This window comes from Cydia pomonella, chromosome 20 (assembly GCF_033807575.1).
Source record: "Cydia pomonella isolate Wapato2018A chromosome 20, ilCydPomo1, whole genome shotgun sequence".
Lineage (NCBI taxonomy): Eukaryota > Metazoa > Arthropoda > Insecta > Lepidoptera > Tortricidae > Cydia > Cydia pomonella.
The window spans coordinates 9,820,561-9,839,893 of NC_084722.1; the positions used below are offsets into that span (position 1 = coordinate 9,820,561).

Here is a 19,333-nt window from a genome sequence, read left to right on the forward strand (position 1 = left end):
GGACCAACATTAAAAAAAGAAAAATAAAAAGTCGGCCATTTTGAATTTTTTTTTGATGCAGTTTTATTTGTCTTGGGGCCCTCTATGACATTTGGTCGAGCACCCCCCACCTATCACGCACCGTTTGAGAGTTGCCATACAAAAGTAAACTGGCCATTTTACCGCCATCTTGGATTTTTTCCAAAATTTTTTTTTTCCGTACGAGTCATTGGGGCTCCGAGATACCGCGACCAAAATATCAGAGCGCTCGGACCTTTTTGAAGTTTTAGAAAAAAAAAAAGTCGGCCATTTTGAATTTTTTTTTTCTTATTCAGATTCCACTCGGAGCCCTCTATGACATTTGGTCGAGCTCCCCCGACCTATCTCTCACCGTTTAGCATGTGGGGGATTCGAAAAAAAATCCCATACAAATTTTTTTTCGAGCTAAAAAAAAAAAAAAAATTTTTTTCGAACGCGGGGGCCCATATGTACCCACATACCGGTTCTCGGCGCTCTCGGACCGTTTTGAAATTTCGGCGCCATTTTGAGTCGGCCATTTTGAATTTTTTTAAATGCCATTACATTCGTCTCGGGGCCCTCTATGACATTTGGTCGAGCACCCCCCACCTATCTGTCACCGTTTAAAAGTTGCCATACAAAATAAAAGTGGCCATGGTGTCCGCCATCTTGGATTTTTTCCAAATTTTTTTTTCCATACCGATCTAGAGGGCCCCGAGATTCCGTGACCGAAATTTGAGCGCGCCGGGACCGACTTGAAAATCGGCCGCCATTTTGAATCCGCCATTTTGAAAAAAAAATGGCGGCCTCCGAAACCGCCCAGGGTCCTCTGTGACATTTGGTCGAGCACCCCCCCACTATCTCCCACCGTTTAGCCGGGCCGTCAAACATTTTTCTGTCCCGATCCGGTAGACCGAATGTCGGATTTTTCCGGAGGTCACCGGACCGCCCCCTGTACGACCGTACCAAACTCGAATCCCCCCCGCGCCTCCTTCCGGGAGAACAATTCGTGTCGATTAGTGTTCGGGCTGCAGCTTTATATAATATAGACTAGATTTTGCTTGGTGCGCGGGGCCCGTGGGCCCCGCGGTGTGCATGGTGCTGTAGTTGGTATTGTTGTTTTTGTAGTTGGTGCTGTTGTTGATGTTGTTGTTGATGAGTTATTGTTGTAGGTGCCGTTGTTTGAGTGAAAAAGTTTGTTTTCCAAAGGGAAGAAGTGTTGCAGTTGTACTTTTGTTGCGCGTGCGAGCATGCACTCGGCCTTGCGTATGTTGTTATTAATATTGTTGTTTATGTGTTGTTGTTGTAGTGTTTGTTGTTGTTGCTGTTGTTTAGGTGTAAAAGTTTGTGTTTTCCAAAGGGAAAAGGTAAAGCAGTTGTACTTTTGCTTGCAAGGAATGGTCCGCGTGCGAGCACGCACTCCCGCAGCTCGGCCTTCGGCCTCGCGTGCTTGGGCGATCCAATGGGACGCTCCGGGCCTTCGGCCCTACGCGGAGCTCGGCCTTCGGCCTTCGCAATATAGTTACTTTGGGGGTTGAAGGGAAGTTGGAGCGTAAACACGACCCAATAGTAAAAGTGTCTTGACAAGCTCACGTCGGGCCTACGGCCTTCGGCCTCCGGCCCGCCGTTTCGCTTGTCTAAGACACTTTTACTATTGGGTCGTGTTTAAGCTCCAACTTCCCCGCTGGCGAACTTCGAAGGGGACGCTTCGGGCCTTCGGCCCTACGCGGAGCTCGGCCTTCGGCCTTCGCTAGCCTCGACGCTTCGCCGTCGGGCCTTCGGCCCGCCGGCTCCGCTTATTAAGACAGTTGACTTGTTGCCGGTTCGCTTTATAACTTTTCCCGTTATTTTTGTTGTTATTAATATAAAGAAGATTTTGTTTTCCAAAGGGGAAAGTTAATGCGGTTGTACTTCCGCTTTGGGCCGCACTCTCGCAGCTCGGCCTTCGGCCTCGCGTGCTTGGGCGATCCAATGGGACGCTCCGTGCCTTCGGCCCTACGCGGAGCTCGGCCTTCGGCCTTCGCTGGGTTTCGAAGCTCAGCGTCGGGCCTTCGGCCCGCCGCTTCGCTTATTAAAACAGTTAACTTGTAACCGGTTCGCTCTATAAATGCATTTTTCCCGTTATTTTTAGTATAAAGAATATTTGTTTTCCAAAGGTTAAATGTAATGCGGTTGTACTTCCGCTTTGGGCCGCACTCTCGCAGCTCGGCCTTCGGCCTCGCGTGCTTGGCCGAACCAGTGGGACGCTCCGGGCCTTCGGCCCTACGCGGAGCTCGGCCTTCGGCCTTCGCTGGGTTTCGAAGCTCAGCGTCGGGCCTTCGGCCCGCCGCTTCGCTTATTAAGACACTCGGGGAGGGTTGGTTTCGCTTCGGGATTAGTGCGGGAAGTTGGAGCTTAAACACGACCCAATAGTAAAAGTGTCTTGACAAGCTCACGTCGGGCCTACGGCCTTTGGCCTTCGGCCCGCCGTTTCGCTTGTCTAAGACACTTTTCCTATTGGGTCGTGTTTAAGCTCCAACTTCCCCCTCTCAGGTGACGCTTCGGGCCTTCGGCCCTACGCGGAGCTCGGCCTTCGGCCTTCGCTGGCCTCGACGCGTCGCCATCGGGCCTTCGGCCCGCCGGCTCCGCTTATCAAGACAGTCGACTTGGTAGAACGCTTGGGAGCACCGTACGCACGCAGCTCGGCCTTCGGCCTCGCTTTTAGTTACTGGGGGTTGCACGCTTGGGGGTCGGGGTGAAGGCTCCGGGCCTTCGGCCCTCCGCCGGGGTCGGCCTTTGGCCTCCCAGCCTGAAGCTCGCCCTTCGGGCTCGCTTAACCTACTTGGAAATTTTACTTTGCCCCTGTCCACCGCCATTTTGGATTTTTCCAAAAAACTTTTTTTCATATGGTAATCTTGGCCCCCCAGGCTCGCCGCATGCAAAATCTCAGCGCGCTCGGACCAAGATTAAAAAAAGAAAAAAAAAAGTCGGCCATTTTGAATTTTTTTTTGATACAGTTTTATTTGTCTCGGGGCCCTCTATGACATTTGGTCGAGCACCCCCCACCTATCACGCACCGTTTGAGAGTTGCCATACAAAAGTAAACTGGCCATTTTTCCGCCATCTTGGATTTTTTCCAAAATTTTTTTTTTCCGTACGAGTCATTGGGGCTCCGAGATACCGCGACCAAAATTTCAGAGCGCTCGGACCTTTTTGAAGTTTTAGAAAAAAAAAAGTCGGCCATTTTGAATTTTTTTTTTCTTATTCAGATTCCACTCGGAGCCCTCTATGACATTTGGTCGAGCTCCCCCGACCTATCTCTCACCGTTTAGCATGTGGGGGATTCGAAAAAAAATCCCATACAAATTTTTTTTCGAGCTAAAAAAAAAAAAAAAATTTTTTTCGAATGCGGGGGCCCATATGTACCCACATACCGGTTCTCGGCGCTCTCGGACCGTTTTGAAATTTCGGCGCCATTTTGAGTCGGCCATTTTGAATTTTTTTAAATGCCATTACATTCGTCTCGGGGCCCTCTATGACATTTGGTCGAGCACCCCCCACCTATCTGTCACCGTTTAAAAGTTGCCATACAAAATAAAAGTGGCCATGGTGTCCGCCATCTTGAATTTTTACCAAATTTTTTTTTTCCATACCGATCTAGAGGGCCCCGAGATTCCGTGACCGAAATTTGAGCGCGCCGGGACCGACTTGAAAATCGGCCGCCATTTTGAATCCGCCATTTTGAAAAAAAAAATGGCGGCCTCCGAAACTGCCCAGGGTCCTCTGTGACATTTGGTCGAGCACCCCCCCACTATCTCCCACCGTTTGGCCGGGCCGTCAAACATTTTTCTGTCCCGATCCGGTAGACCGAATGTTGGATTTTTCCGGAGGTCACCGGACCGCCCTCTGTACGACCGTACCAAACTCGAATCCCCCCCGCGCCTCCTTCCGGGAGATCAATTCGCGTCAATTCACGTTCGGGCTGCAGCTTTATATAATATAGATACTAAAAACAGAATAAAATAAATATTTAAGGGGGGCTCCCATACAACAAACATATTTTTTTTGCCTTTTTTTTATAAATAATGGTACGGAATCCTTCGTGCGCGAGTCCGACTCGCACTTGCCCGGTTTTGTTTACTTTTAAAAGTCGCATACGCCTGGCGCGTACGGTAAATAAATCACCGCTTATGAAGCCGGCCAGTTGAAAAACATTATGCAACATTTTTACTAACCACCTTTTTTTTTCTGTGTCTGTCAAAAAAAAGATTGCAGTTTGTAGGAATGAAAAATGTTTGTTGTTGTTGTTTTTTTGGGTCACATCTTGGAAGTTCAATTTGACCCATTTCCCGATTTACGATTAAGATGTAATTTTGATGAGATGATGCTAACTAAATCCATTGGTGAGGTTCAGTTGTTTGTCACAGGGCTCGGTTACTAAGATTACCCCTGGTCTCTTTCATCAGTAAAGCTCGGAAATACGCCCGTCTTTTGAAAACATAACCATAATTTAGGACCCATTTATGAGTCGAAAATGTTAGACACAGTCTGCGGACGTCATTTGGGGATATTTAATCGTTGACAATTGGTATAAGGTAGTCCCCGTTGTACGGTAAATGGTCATGTTTTCAAAATGGCGGGAGTTTTTCCGAGCCTTGTTCATCACATCGGTTAGATGTCATTATAATATATCAAATTTCAGCAGTACCAAAAATTGGTTCAACAGTCCATTATCATGCTTTAGTTTTCTAGAGTTATCAGCTTTAATTAACCAAACACACATTTTGGTAGGTGAAGACAATCTTTGAAACAGCGCTATCCAAGGGCATGGAATCGTACAAACAAGCCGAGTCTCTCTGGCTGGGGTACCTGGAATGCCTGCGCCGCAGCTGCGCCTTCGACAACGAGCCGGACGTGGAGCGCCTGCGACGCACCTTCCGGCTCGCCTGGGACTCTCTCGCCGAGGTAATAGGTTTATTTTAATATATGTCTTTATGTTTTTTTTTTTTGGTTTTTATTAGGGTTGAGCCCAGATGATGTATTTCTGTTGCCGCTATAACAACAAGTACTAAAAAAGTACGGAACCTTCGGTGGGCGGGTCCGACTCGCACGTGTTCGGTTTTTTTTGTATAGTCTGTGCTAGACTTCTTTTATTGCATCTGGAACATCTACTGACATGACATAAATCTTCAGAGTAAAACGATCATTGGTAATTTGTGTCTCTCCGCATTTCACGATATATTTCAACACTTTTAACAGTTAAAATTGTGTTTTCTCGCCAGGCGTGGGGCGAGGAAGCGAACGACTGCGAGGTGCCGCTGTACTGGGCGCGTTTGGAGTACAACCGCATGAAGGACCCCAAGCAGGGCAAGGAGATCTTTGAGGAAATATTCAGTGAGTGTCAAGTTTCTTCAGCCAATAAATATACTAGTAGAAATCATTTACCAAAATCTATTTAGAATTTCTGTCTGTGCTCAGAAGGTTCAAGTTTAAATGTATTAGAAAAAAATATATAAATGATTATTTGTATATTAACCCTTTGAACGTTTTATATCATAAACACAAAAATCACTCAAACGCCAAGATCCCAGGCGCCATCCCAGCCAATGTAAACCTAACTCGAAAGTGGTTACTTTGACAGCGTCCGCTATAGGTGTCCTTGGCGCTGTGGGCACGACTAGTAACGACGCCTTTAAGTGTTCAAAAGGTTAATATGACTTTATAAGATTTGATAGATTGACCGAGAAAAGATAAAAAAAATCGAAATCTTGATGACTAAATACGGCTTGGAAGGACTTACACGCTGATCTAATATGTACAACCATGTGACTTTCTTTTCTGTGGCCGAGTATCTACCTCTACTCGTAATAAGCCGCTTTGACGTTAGATCCGGAAACGAGTTTTCGATAAAATTGTATCTGTTTTTCCCAGAATACGGCGAAAACAAAACCATGTCCAAATACTGGGAGGCGTACATCAATCTAGAATCCCACCGCCAACCCTCCCTGTCCGAGAACAAACTGCGCGAGCTGCACCGGCGGGCGCTGCGCTTCGTGGCCGACTACCCGCCCGCCGCCGCCCGCCTCTGGACCGACTACGAGCGCGACTACGGCCAGCTGGCCACCGCCACCGAGTGTCAACACTTGTGTGAGGTGAGCTCCCACCGACAACCTTCTAGGCCGACCGCCCGCCCGCTCTGGACCGACTACGAGCGCGACTACGGCCAGCTGGCCACCGCCACCGAGTGTCAACACTTGTGTGAGGTGAGCTCCCACCGACAACCTTCTAGGCCGACCGCCCGCCCGCTCTGGACCGACTACGAGCGCGACTACGGCCAGCTGGCCACCGCCACCGAGTGTCAACACTTGTGTGAGGTGAGCTCCCACCGACAACCTTCTAGGCCGACCGCCCGCCCGCTCTGGACCGACTACGAGCGCGACTACGGCCAGCTGGCCACCGCCACCGAGTGTCAACACTTGTGTGAGGTGAGCTCCCACCGACAACCTTCTAGGCCGACCGCCCGCCCGCTCTGGACCGACTACGAGCGCGACTACGGCCAGCTGGCCACCGCCACCGAGTGTCAACACTTGTGTGAGGTGAGCTCCCACCGACAACCTTCTAGACCGACCGCCCGCCCGCTCTGGACCGACTACGAGCGCGACTACGGCCAGCTGGCCACCGCCACCGAGTGTCAACACTTGTGTGAGGTGAGCTCCCACCGACAACCTTCTAGGCCGACCGCCCGCCCGCTCTGGACCGACTACGAGCGCGACTACGGCCAGCTGGCCACCGCCACCGAGTGTCAACACTTGTGTGAGGTGAGCTCCCACCGACAACCTTCTAGGCCGACCGCCCGCCCGCTCTGGACCGACTACGAGCGCGACTACGGCCAGCTGGCCACCGCCACCGAGTGTCAACACTTGTGTGAGGTGAGCTCCCACCGACAACCTTCTAGACCGACCGCCCGCCCGCTCTGGACCGACTACGAGCGCGACTACGGCCAGCTGGCCACCGCCACCGAGTGTCAACACTTGTGTGAGGTGAGCTCCCACCGACAACCTTCTAGGCCGACCGCCCGCCCGCTCTGGACCGACTACGAGCGCGACTACGGCCAGCTGGCCACCGCCACCGAGTGTCAACACTTGTGTGAGGTGAGCTCCCACCGACAACCTTCTAGACCGCCCGCCCGCTCTGGACCGACTACGAGCGCGACTACGGCCAGCTGGCCACCGCCACCGAGTGTCAACACTTGTGTGAGGTGAGCTCCCACCGACAACCTTCTAGGCCGACCGCCCGCCCGCTCTGGACCGACTACGAGCGCGACTACGGCCAGCTGGCCACCGCCACCGAGTGTCAACACTTGTGTGAGGTGAGCTCCCACCGACAACCTTCTAGACCGACCGCCCGCCCGCTCTGGACCGACTACGAGCGCGACTACGGCCAGCTGGCCACCGCCACCGAGTGTCAACACTTGTGTGAGGTGAGCTCCCACCGACAACCTTCTAGACCGACCGCCCGCCCGCTCTGGACCGACTACGAGCGCGACTACGGCCAGCTGGCCACCGCCACCGAGTGTCAACACTTGTGTGAGGTGAGCTCCCACCGACAACCTTCTAGACCGACCGCCCGCCCGCTCTGGACCGACTACGAGCGCGACTACGGCCAGCTGGCCACCGCCACCGAGTGTCAACACTTGTGTGAGGTGAGCTCCCACCGACAACCTTCTAGGCCGACCGCCCGCCCGCTCTGGACCGACTACGAGCGCGACTACGGCCAGCTGGCCACCGCCACCGAGTGTCAACACTTGTGTGAGGTGAGCTCCCACCGACAACCTTCTAGGCCGACCGCCCGCCCGCTCTGGACCGACTACGAGCGCGACTACGGCCAGCTGGCCACCGCCACCGAGTGTCAACACTTGTGTGAGGTGAGCTCCCACCGACAACCTTCTAGGCCGACCGCCCGCCCGCTCTGGACCGACTACGAGCGCGACTACGGCCAGCTGGCCACCGCCACCGAGTGTCAACACTTGTGTGAGGTCAGCTTGATTCCTTCATATATTAGCACTTTCCCAGTTTCATCCTAAAGGAACAATAGTTGGGCTTTAAAGACCACCTCACAGTAGCGTCTTTTGACCTTCGGTTTTTAATCAGTGCTATGGAACTCTTGCGCCGACATTGCGTCGAGTATCAGCCATAAAGTTGACTAGACGCCGACGCTCGGGAGACGCTAGTGTGGGGTCTCTAACCCTTTAATGGACCAGATTATAATAAATCCTCAATTCACGCCCATTTCAGGCCTTATTGCCACCTTATATTAGTCCTAAACACTTTGCTGAAGTAAAATTACAAAAAAATAACGTTAAAGGGTGGTAATTTAAAGCTTGAATTTTGCCTTTGTTTTCAATCATGACTCTCTGAGTGACTTAAGAGGTTAAGGGAACCTCGAGCACAGTTACTTAAGTTATCAATTCTCACTTTCTGTTGTGACGAAATGTATGACTTTAAACATTATCAATGCTATGAAGATCAGTATGAGGGTGGTATTCCACGTGTTCAATTTCTTTATCCAATGTGCATTGCGGCTCACTCTCTCATTAAGTAAAATGTGGGACAGAAATACAAATTGGACCATTATATTGGACAGACGGAATACCAACCTTAGTACCAAAAAATTTGAAAAGTCATTAAATTTCATGTTTTTTGTTACAGGCAAAACTAAAAGAATGGCGGGACAGCTACCAAGCAATGAAAGACAAAATGACCAATCAAAAGAAAGGTAACAAACAGCCTCAAAATAAAAAGGGCAAATTCGATAAAAAGAAGAAAGAGGAAGACAAACCAAAGAAAGGGAAGAGGAAATCTGACGAGAGCGCACAAGATAGCGAGGTCAAGAGGAAAAAGGACAGCAGTATGGAAGTCGATGAGAAGGTGAAGGAAGGGGAGAGTGGTGCTTTAAAACGATCTCATGAGGACGATAGCAGTGAAGGTTTGTACGGTTTGTAAGTCTAAATAAATAAAAAATATTTTTAGAAACTCCTTTCGAAGTTGCACAAAATTGCGACGTGGTGAGGCCACGAATATAGGCTACGTAGTAATTGCAAAAAAGTAGTTGAATTTTCTTTTTTTATGCAAATAAAACACTAATTTAATAATCGCACCGTCCCCGCCAGCTATAAGTAGGCTCGATTCTGTTTCGATACGTACATAGGTACGTCGGTTATAGACATGAAACTGTCAGCGCCCTTTGAAATGTAAATCTTAACTCCATACTTTATTAGCCGGGTCGACACAGAATGAGCAAACGCGCGAGTCAATTTCCTCACACACAATACGGCCAGTGTAGACGTGCCTCGGCCGAGGCGGCGCACTCGGGCAAGGGAAAGTTGCCTTCTCGCGTATGCTCGCTCTGTGTGGACCCGGCTATTTCTGTGTAATTTTTTTAATCAATCATTTTTTTCTTTCGAAGCGCTAGTGACCTAGCGGCGAGAGCATGCGACTTTCAATCCGGAGGTCGCGGGTTCAAACCCCGGCTCGTACCAATGAGCATTTTCGGAACTTATGTATCATGTTATGTGGTATCATTTGATATTTGCCAGTCTCTTTTCGGTGAACGAAAACATCGTGTGGAAACCGGACTGATTCCAATAAGGCCTAGTTTACCCTTTGGGTTGAAAGGTCAGACGGCAGTCGTTTTCGTAAACCCCCCACTAACGCCAATTCTTGGGATTAATTGCCAAGCGGACTACAGGCTCCCATGAGCCGTTGCAAAAAGCCGGGAAGATGATGAATCATTTCTTTCTTTCGCCTCTCTTTTGATTGCGGAGACTTTCAGAAGATATAAAATCTGTAATATAGTTTATAAATGGTTTCCATTACGAATGTGTAGGCATTGTTTTCTTTTGCAGGTGTTGATAATAAGAGGCAGCGGACAGAGAACGCGAAAAGTGCGCCTAGAGTTAGCGGCAACGAGGCTTGCACTCTCTTCGTTAGCAATCTAGATTACAAGTTAGTACCATTCACCATCTAATTCGTATTGTTAACTCACCATACCTAAATCTTATTGCAACTAGGTAATATTCAGTTAAGCATCAAACCATCCCGACAAAGTTTTCATGCCACATTTCAACGAATACATACGATATTGACGGACGGTATAGCGCATCCGGCCCTAAGTGTCCAAATATAGTCGGGATCCGTTCCGGAAAAATTCGAAGAAATATTTTTTGACGCGGAAATTTTTGGCCTTTTTTGTATGTTGTGTTCCAACTTGGACGACACGAGAAATTTTTTTTTTTTTCTAGTCAAAAATGTTCTTCTACCTTTTCCTAATCAGAACACGATATGACCTTAAAGTAAACGGATGCCCATTATTTTTATTACACCTGTATATTGGGCTGCGTTAATATAGTAAATTTTTTTAGTATTAGAAATAAAGTAAGCGGTTTTGACGTGTTTTTAGGGTTCCGTACCTCGAAAGGAAAAAACGGAACCCTTATAGGATCACTTTGTTGTCCGTCCGTCTCTCTGTCTGTTAAGACCCTTTTTCTTAGGAACGCGTGGAGGTATCAAGCTGGATATTGATATCAAATACTCAGGTCTACTGTCCCTCGGAGCTGTAAAAAAAATCAAACTTCTAAGCCAACGCAATCAAAAGATACAGCCGTTTATGCCGCAAATTTTCGACACTCGCAAGGGAACCAAAACCTACAGGGTACTTCCCGTGAACTCAGCATCTTGAAATTTGGTACGAAACAACGTCTAAATAAAGATAAAGGAAAAAATATAAAAAATCGTAAATTTTAAGTTACATCATATAAATTAATAATATATACCTACAGGTTTGTACGGAACCCTCGGTGCGCGGGTCAGACTCGCTCTTGGCCAGTTTTTATTTATTTATTGAAAAACACTTTAAAAAGTAAGTCACGGCAAATATGTAAAAACTATAAATCATATACGATCATTTACATTCTTTTGCTTTCGTAAGTAATAGTCACCGATTTTTAAAAAGCGTTCTCGAATAAAAAGACAGGTCAAGATCATTTTTCTAATGCTAAAAAAACAACTAACTATAAAGACGGCACCATACGTTTTGTGGTAACTGGATTGTTAAGTTGCCACAGAACGTATGGCCCCGTGCAACGCTATCAACTACAGCAGTAATTTCAACTACAATATTTTGCATTATTTTAGGTGTCTTAGTATTCCTTTGTCCGTGTTTGCAACAAGTAGAATATTGATTTTTATTAATTCATAATTGAAATATAAATACTCATTATTTGATCGCAGTGTAAACGAGAAAAATCTCCGCGACAAGTTGTCAGAGTACGGCGAAGTGGTGTCGCTGCGGGTGCGAGCCGGCGTTAAAGCCTTCGGCGGCTCCATCTGCTACTGCCAGTATTCCACAACAGTAAGTGACCAACCATTTATTGTGTAATATCCGCGACAAGCTATCAGAGTACGGTGAAGTGGTGTCGCTATACTGATTCCATAAACCAAAACTCAATTAGCAAATAATTTTTTCGAAATTCTACCTTACAAAACTTTCCAAGTAATTCTACCCCCTTCGTTGCACTATTCAATTATTTGCTGATGTGTTTTTCGCAGGAAGCAGTAGACGAAGCGATAAAACACGACCGCACACCCCTAGACGGACGACCGATGTTCCTCTCCCGCTACTCGGCGTCCAAAACGAAAGGCTCCTTCAAGTACGCCACGACAGTCGAGAAGAACAAACTGTTCGTGCGCAACCTTCCGTTCTCGCACTGCACGCGCGAGCGGCTCACGGAGATATTCGATAAATATGGGAAACTTAGTGATATTCGAGTTGTCACATTCAAGTAAGTGCATCATTTTAACTTTGGCTTTACGACAGAGATATTCGATGAATATGGGAAACTTAGTGACGTCAGAGTTGTCACATACAAGTGCATCATTTTATATCTTTTATACCGGGACTCATTTTGTGGGAGTGGCCAGGAGAGGTACCAGGGGAAGTAATTTAAGGTAAGGTGGACTGCCGAATTGAATAATATATATAAACTTCAATATTTTTGGTACTGTAGGTTGAAATAAGAGGCTTTCATGGAGTAAAGTGCTCTTGCGAAATATTGTTCCTGGGTAAGAAATATTAAGGGTATATTCTTCGTGTTCCTTATGTTATCTAGCGAATGCGTACTATTATTAAACCTGTCTTGCTTCGGGAGAAGATTTCTGCGGATTCGTGGAATGTTACTTATTTCTTTATACTAATAAACTAGTTCCCATAGACTAATCAGTGTTTTATTTTTCAGAGACGGCAAGCCAAAAGGCCTAGCGTACGTCGACTACGAAGACGAAAAGAGCGCGGCCGAAGCGGTAGAGAAAACCAACGGCATGCTGGTCGCCGACAGGAACATCGAGGTGGCCGTCAGCGCGCCGCCGCCGCGCGCGCCCGCCGCGCCGGCGCCGCTCGGCCAGCCCAAGCGGGACTCCGGAGGGGGCATGTGAGTATCCTTCACTGTCTATATAACCAACCGACAGGAACATCGAGGTGGCCGTCAGCGCGCCGCCGCCGCGCGCGCCCGCCGCGCCGGCGCCGCTCGGCCAGCCCAAGCGGGACTCCGGAGGGGGCATGTGAGTATCCTTCACTGTCTATATAACCAACCGACAGGAACATCGAGGTGGCCGTCAGCGCGCCGCCGCCGCGCGCGCCCGCCGCGCCGGCGCCGCTCGGCCAGCCCAAGCGGGACTCCGGAGGGGGCATGTGAGTATCCTTCACTGTCTATATAACCAACCGACAGGAACATCGAGGTGGCCGTCAGCGCGCCGCCGCCGCGCGCGCCCGCCGCGCCGGCGCCGCTCGGCCAGCCCAAGCGGGACTCCGGAGGGGGCATGTGAGTATCCTTCACTGTCTATATAACCAACCGACAGGAACATCGAGGTGGCCGTCAGCGCGCCGCCGCCGCGCGCGCCCGCCGCGCCGGCGCCGCTCGGCCAGCCCAAGCGGGACTCCGGAGGGGGCATGTGAGTATCCTTCACTGTCTATATAACCAACCGACAGGAACATCGAGGTGGCCGTCAGCGCGCCGCCGCCGCGCGCGCCCGCCGCGCCGGCGCCGCTCGGCCAGCCCAAGCGGGACTCCGGAGGGGGCATGTGAGTATCCTTCACTGTCTATATAACCAACCGACAGGAACATCGAGGTGGCCGTCAGCGCGCCGCCGCCGCGCGCGCCCGCCGCGCCGGCGCCGCTCGGCCAGCCCAAGCGGGACTCCGGAGGGGGCATGTGAGTATCCTTCACTGTCTATATAACCAACCGACAGGAACATCGAGGTGGCCGTCAGCGCGCCGCCGCCGCGCGCGCCCGCCGCGCCGGCGCCGCTCGGCCAGCCCAAGCGGGACTCCGGAGGGGGCATGTGAGTATCCTTCACTGTCTATATAACCAACCGACAGGAACATCGAGGTGGCCGTCAGCGCGCCGCCGCCGCGCGCGCCCGCCGCGCCGGCGCCGCTCGGCCAGCCCAAGCGGGACTCCGGAGGGGGCATGTGAGTATCCTTCACTGTCTATATAAACGGGTGTCCATTGCGAAAGTCTTTAAAACTATTTATTTCACTAACAAAACAATTTATTTTTAGTTCATATTTTCTTCTCTATATTACAATAGTCACAAATGACATATAAATGCATACTTGGTCTCCCGCGGTAGAGAACTAGGGCTCGCGGTCGTGTCCGTGATTCGTGAACCCGTAGCCGTGCGCCCGGTTTCGTGTTTCACGGCAACGGTTTTCTGGTCCGTTCCACACGTGAAATTAGGGTACGTGAATCCGTGTAGATCCGTGTAGGCGTGATCACGGCTTCACGTATCTTAAGAACACGCCGGTTCGGTCCGCCCGCGACGTTGAGTGAAGATACGATGCGGTCTCTAAGAGCTACGAATAAAAATGTATCGTGATTTTTTTATTCATAGCTCTAATTCCGTTTCATTACTTTAAATTAAAATTTATTTCCAATAGTAAGTCCTTTTAAATATTAATGAGTAATAAATGAATAGAACAAAACATTAATTACAATGAATAGCTACTTTAATAAGCGGGTTGCTAAAATAATACCACAACACTGTGTGTCAGGAGACCAACTGTGATGTCAGGAGTAACTAATGACAATGAATGTGAGTTCAAAATTCTAAACTGCCCCCTCGGGATTAAATAAAAAATACCACGAATTGTAAAACAAAACATCGCGGTCACTTCTTTCAACTTCACGAACAAAAGGTAAAGCCCACAGCTACTTATGTATATTGTTTGTTTCATTTTGTCTGCACGTGCAACTGCACTTCTTATCTACAAAAAAAACCCGGTATGTTGGCTTAGCTTGTTAGTCATACAATAAAACACTCTAACAATAATATGTCATTATTACCTTCAATCTAGAAATAAACAGTACTCTTTAATGTGCCGAAAGTCCGAAACTGATAAGAACTGCAGCTGCGTACTTTTTTTTCCGTGGCCCCGTACATGTGTTTTTGTTGAATTTGTTTACCTGTATTACCTTTATCATATCTACCGAAGATTTGCAGAAATTTACCCTTTTGTTTCTTTGAATTAGGATTGCCTTGTTTATATTTAGGCTACGTTATATTCTTTGATAGTAGCAAGCTTTTACAAGTATGTTTCATTCATTTCATTAATACTTAACAGAATAAAATGTCTTCTTTTGATTTAATAATGACAACCAGTAGCACAGCGTTGCTTAAGTTCATAATTATAATGATACTTACTACGAAGCTGATGGTCCCGGGTTCAAATCCTGGTAAGGGCATGTATTTGTGTGATGAGCATGGATATTTGTTCCTGAGTCATGGGTGTTTTCTATGTATTTAAGTATTTATAAATATTTATATATTATATATATCGTTGTATAAGTACCCTCAACACAAGCCTTATTGTGCTTACTGTGGGACTTAGTCAATTTGTGTAATAATGTCCTATAATATTTATTTATTATTATTATATTAGTGCAATGCAACGAGCAGGTCGCTAGTTTTGACTAAAATCAATAGCTGGTTATACAAAAAACAGAACAACCCCAAATTATTTAGATATAACCATTATATTCAAATCGATGCAAAAAATACAATTTAAGTTTAATTCACACGTAAATGTTTGTCCGACGAACGTCCCGTATTCAATATACTAAGTGGTAACTCAATTCAATAATACCTAGTCCTTATTTATTTTTCTCCCGGGCGTGTGGAACCTACGAGACGTGCGATAAGTACCTATCCAACGGAACCGAGCTCGAAGCTCCGCACACGAACGCAGGTACGGGCTACGTATCATGGCGTGTCACGGTCACGGCGTGTCACGTGAATCCGGACGCGAACGTAGGTACGAGGTACGTACCTTGCCGTGTTCGTGAAATTCGTGATCTTAGTACCGCCGGGCTTAAGAACCCGTAGCTACGGATCGGCGTGTATCACGGATATCAGGAGCCCTATAGAGAACTAAGCCTAGCCTAGTGCGGGGTGGGACCCCTGGAAACTCTGTATTATGTAACCATACTATATATGTATTTACCGATCCGATGTCACTCCAATTCTATATTGTACTGTCCTGTTTTGCCTGCAATAAATTGGCCTATAATTGCTTCGGGTTACTATAAGTTCACGCATCGATCTCCCGTTTCGAGCGCACGAGAATACCTCGTACGCTATAAACGACAGATATATACGAGTATGTTGCTGGCGGTCGGATAAAATTAAATGAATCATTATTTAGTCAAACATTTATAAGATATTTCTTTACCAGTAATAAGATAGACAAATAAAAATAATGCGTTGCTTTATCTGAAACGAAAATATTTTATTTAATCTGTGTTTCTACCATTGAAACCATTTGTAAGAAAATAACTAAAGGAAAACCTACATACCTGAAACGAAAATAAATGACATTAAATGTCTATTCGTCTATCAGCATGTAAACTTAATCACTGATATTACTATTTCATAAATTATTTTAAATAAACGTTTTCTTTCGTACATTTCACATTTTTTATGACATATGTGACATTATCGACAGCCACGCATCCATAGAGTATGCGGCGGTCAAATAGGAAAAATAATAAAGTATAATTAATACTTTTTACATCTCCCCCCCTAAGGATAGAAAATTTTTCCAATAAAATTTTCGCAGGATCGTGAACTCTCCTCCGTTTCTTCTCCTTCTTCATCTATAATACGGACTGGAATAAGTTTCGTTATATGGAATAAGTTCGACTCTGCTTTTTTTATGACCGACATCTATTCTGTATATAGAGTCTGAAATTTTCTCAGTAATTTTATAGGGTCCAATTTTCAGCTCATCTAATTTCCTTCTGTTTAGCTTGTTTCCATTTTCCACATACACCAAGTCTCCAACATTAAATTTATGATACCTTCGATTTTTGTCAAAAATTTTCTTATTGTAGTTGTGCGATTTTAAAGTATTTTCGAGTGCTATCTCTTTATCTATATTCCAATCACTTTGCAGTTCTTGCTTAAGTTCTTTTGGCAAAATTCTATCATCTGTACCATTCATAAGGTAAGATGGGGAAAAACCAGTGACTGAATGTTTTGTTTCATTGTATTTTTTTAGACATTCTTGTGCTATTGTGGCCCAAGCTCGTTTTTCTCCTCTTTCGTTTATTCTGCATCTTATCTTGTTTACTAATGTTTGATTTAATCTTTCATTTAATCCATTCGAGAAAGCTGTATTTACTGCTGTAAAAACTATGTTTATACCCTTGTTCTGCAAGAAAATCTTAAATTCTTTTGAATTAATTCCAGGGTATTGATCAGTAAGTATCATACCAATGTTGTTTGTTTCTGTTAAATTTTTGAGTAGTTTAATAAAATCATCTGCGCTTTGGGTTTTGGATGTTAGTATATACGCATATCTGGTGAAGTGGTCAACCAACAAATGCAGATATTTTTTTGTTGATCTCGAACCTCCAAATCCTCCAATCGTGTCTATTGACATAATTTCAAAAGGTTTTGTAGCCGGACCCAAATGATACATAAGTCCAAATTTGTCTTGTCCTCTTGATTTATTTTTTATACAAATTTCACATGTAGCGCAAACATTTTTGATATTAGTTGTTAAATTTTTAGCCGAATATAACGGACTAATAGTTTTCAGCATTTGTCCAACTCCAATGTGGCAAAACTGTTCATGTATATTTTTCAAAAGTGTTCTGCTAAACCTCTCTGATAGTAGTATTTTCTCTTTTGTCTTCATTTTTCTTAAATAAACGTTATGTTTCTTAATTAAATTCTCCTTTTTATTCTGTATATATTTATTTTGACTCTGATCTTTTAAAATATCTTCAAGTTTTATTAAATTAACAACTTTTAATTGTTCATCTTTATTTTCGTCACATTCTAAAACTGGATTTCTGCTTAAGCAGTCTGCTTCCAAGTTTGTTTTTCCTGGCGCATATTTTATTTGAAAATCATATTGAGACAGATAGTATGTCAAGTCACCCAGTTCTTCATCCGTTCTTGATTTAAGGTTCATATTTTCTAGGGGTTTGTGATCGGAGAAAACTGTGAATGATTTTCCTATCAGCCAGTATTGCCAGTATCTCACAGCCTCCTTAATAGCTAGACACTCCAAGTATATAGCTTTTTTTTCTTTTGTGCCACATTCAATTTCTTAGAAAAATATGCAACTGGTTTTTCTTTTCCATTAGGCTGCATTTGTTTTAAAATAGCTCCAATGCCTTCCAATGAAGCGTCAGTATAAATATTTATTGGTAAATCTTGATCAAATATTTCCAGTACTGGTTGGGAGCATAGCAGGTTTTTTATTGTTTCGAATGCTTTCTGGCATTCTTCAGACCATACGAATTTTTGATTTTTTCTGAGTAAATTATGTAATGGGTCTAATATCATTGCACTTCTTGGTATATATTCATGATAAAAATTTATCTTCCCTAGAAATTGTCTAATATTTTTCTGGGTTTTTGGGACAGGAAAATTCTTTATAGATATTAAGTTATCTTTTACTGGTTGTATTGAGTTATTTTGGATTATGTGACCTAGATATTTGACCGAGTTTGATGCAAAAATGCACTTCGTAAATTTCAATCTAAACCCTTCAGTCTTTATTGCTTCCAACAATTGTGTCAGGTGATCAATATGCTCTGTGAATGTTCTAGAAAATATGAGAATATCATCTATACAATTAACAGCAAAAGCAGTAAGTTTATGTTTTCTTAATACATTGCTTAGTATCCTCTGAAAGATTGCAGGCGAGGTCTTTAACCCGAACGGCAACACTGTCCACTGAAAATGTCCTTCCTGTGTCACAAAACCAGTTTTCTTCCTGTCTTCGATTCGTAATGGGATAGACCAAAATGCAGAGTTTATATCCAAGGTAGAAAAGTAACTGCAATTCCTCGTTTTAATCATCAGATCATCTATTAATGGAAATGGCTGAGCCTGAGGAACTACTATTTTATTCAGATCCCTGAAGTCTATGCATAGTCTCGATTTTCTATTATCCTCTTTTTTAAATGCTAAAGTAACAGGAGCAGCAAATGGACTGTAAGACTCTTCTATTAGTTTATTGTCTAATAATCTTGCTATCTGTTGTTCGATCTCTTTTTTATCTTCTTCAGTGCACCTATAGGGCCTCTTACTACAGTATTTGTCAACTAATAAATCTATCCTTGCTTCATATTCATTAACTGTGCCAATATCGAACTTATGTTTTGCAAAAACTGACTTGTATTTATCAATTAATGTATTTATTTTAACTTTTTCTTCTCCATTCAAATGATCTATATTCATTTCAAAATCATCTTCCTTTACATGTTCATTAAAGTTTATTTTGTATTCTGTTTCACCTCGAGTTTCATTCTTTAATACTAAATCGTTAAAAATGTCTACTTTTTTATCATTTATAGGATCTTTGTCATTATTACTTCCTTCTTCTTTTTGAGAGATTTCTAAGTTTTCATCTTGTCTCAGTCTGAATAATTTTATTAGGTCTAATCCAATCAAAAAGTCATCTTTGAATTTTTCATCATCTAGAATATCTATATCTACATTCTTTTCCAGTTCGAAGATTTTTATTTTTAAGTTTGTCAAACCTTTTGTCTTATTAACACCACTAATTGTAATTAAATTTGCTTCGTTCAAACTGTTTCCTTTCCCTTTCAGTCTTAAAAGCTTGGAGTTAATAACAGAAACATTTGAACCTGAATCATAAAGTGCCTTCAATTCAAATTTATCATTTACTTTCAGTTTGACATATATTAATGGTGTTATTATTCGTTTTTTTTGGTGCGTTTCATTTAATTCAGCTTCAATAACTGAGTTGTTGACATGTCTCACAA

At 45.0% G+C, this 19,333-nt stretch overlaps 1 protein-coding gene across 1 annotated transcript in view; it reads left to right on the forward strand.

Annotated features, from left to right (window-relative positions):
- The window catches only part of LOC133529216 (squamous cell carcinoma antigen recognized by T-cells 3-like), a 41,527-nt gene that overhangs the window by 17,594 nt on the left and 4,600 nt on the right, over positions 1 to 19,333 (forward strand). Inside the window, exons 9-16 of the mRNA XM_061866895.1 lie at positions 4,768 to 4,941; positions 5,259 to 5,370; positions 5,908 to 6,128; positions 8,685 to 8,961; positions 9,881 to 9,980; positions 11,265 to 11,385; positions 11,583 to 11,815; positions 12,269 to 12,460. Of these exons, the coding sequence (XP_061722879.1) occupies positions 4,768 to 4,941; positions 5,259 to 5,370; positions 5,908 to 6,128; positions 8,685 to 8,961; positions 9,881 to 9,980; positions 11,265 to 11,385; positions 11,583 to 11,815; positions 12,269 to 12,460 (1,430 nt within the window). The remainder of the gene's footprint in view (positions 1 to 4,767; positions 4,942 to 5,258; positions 5,371 to 5,907; positions 6,129 to 8,684; positions 8,962 to 9,880; positions 9,981 to 11,264; positions 11,386 to 11,582; positions 11,816 to 12,268; positions 12,461 to 19,333) is intronic.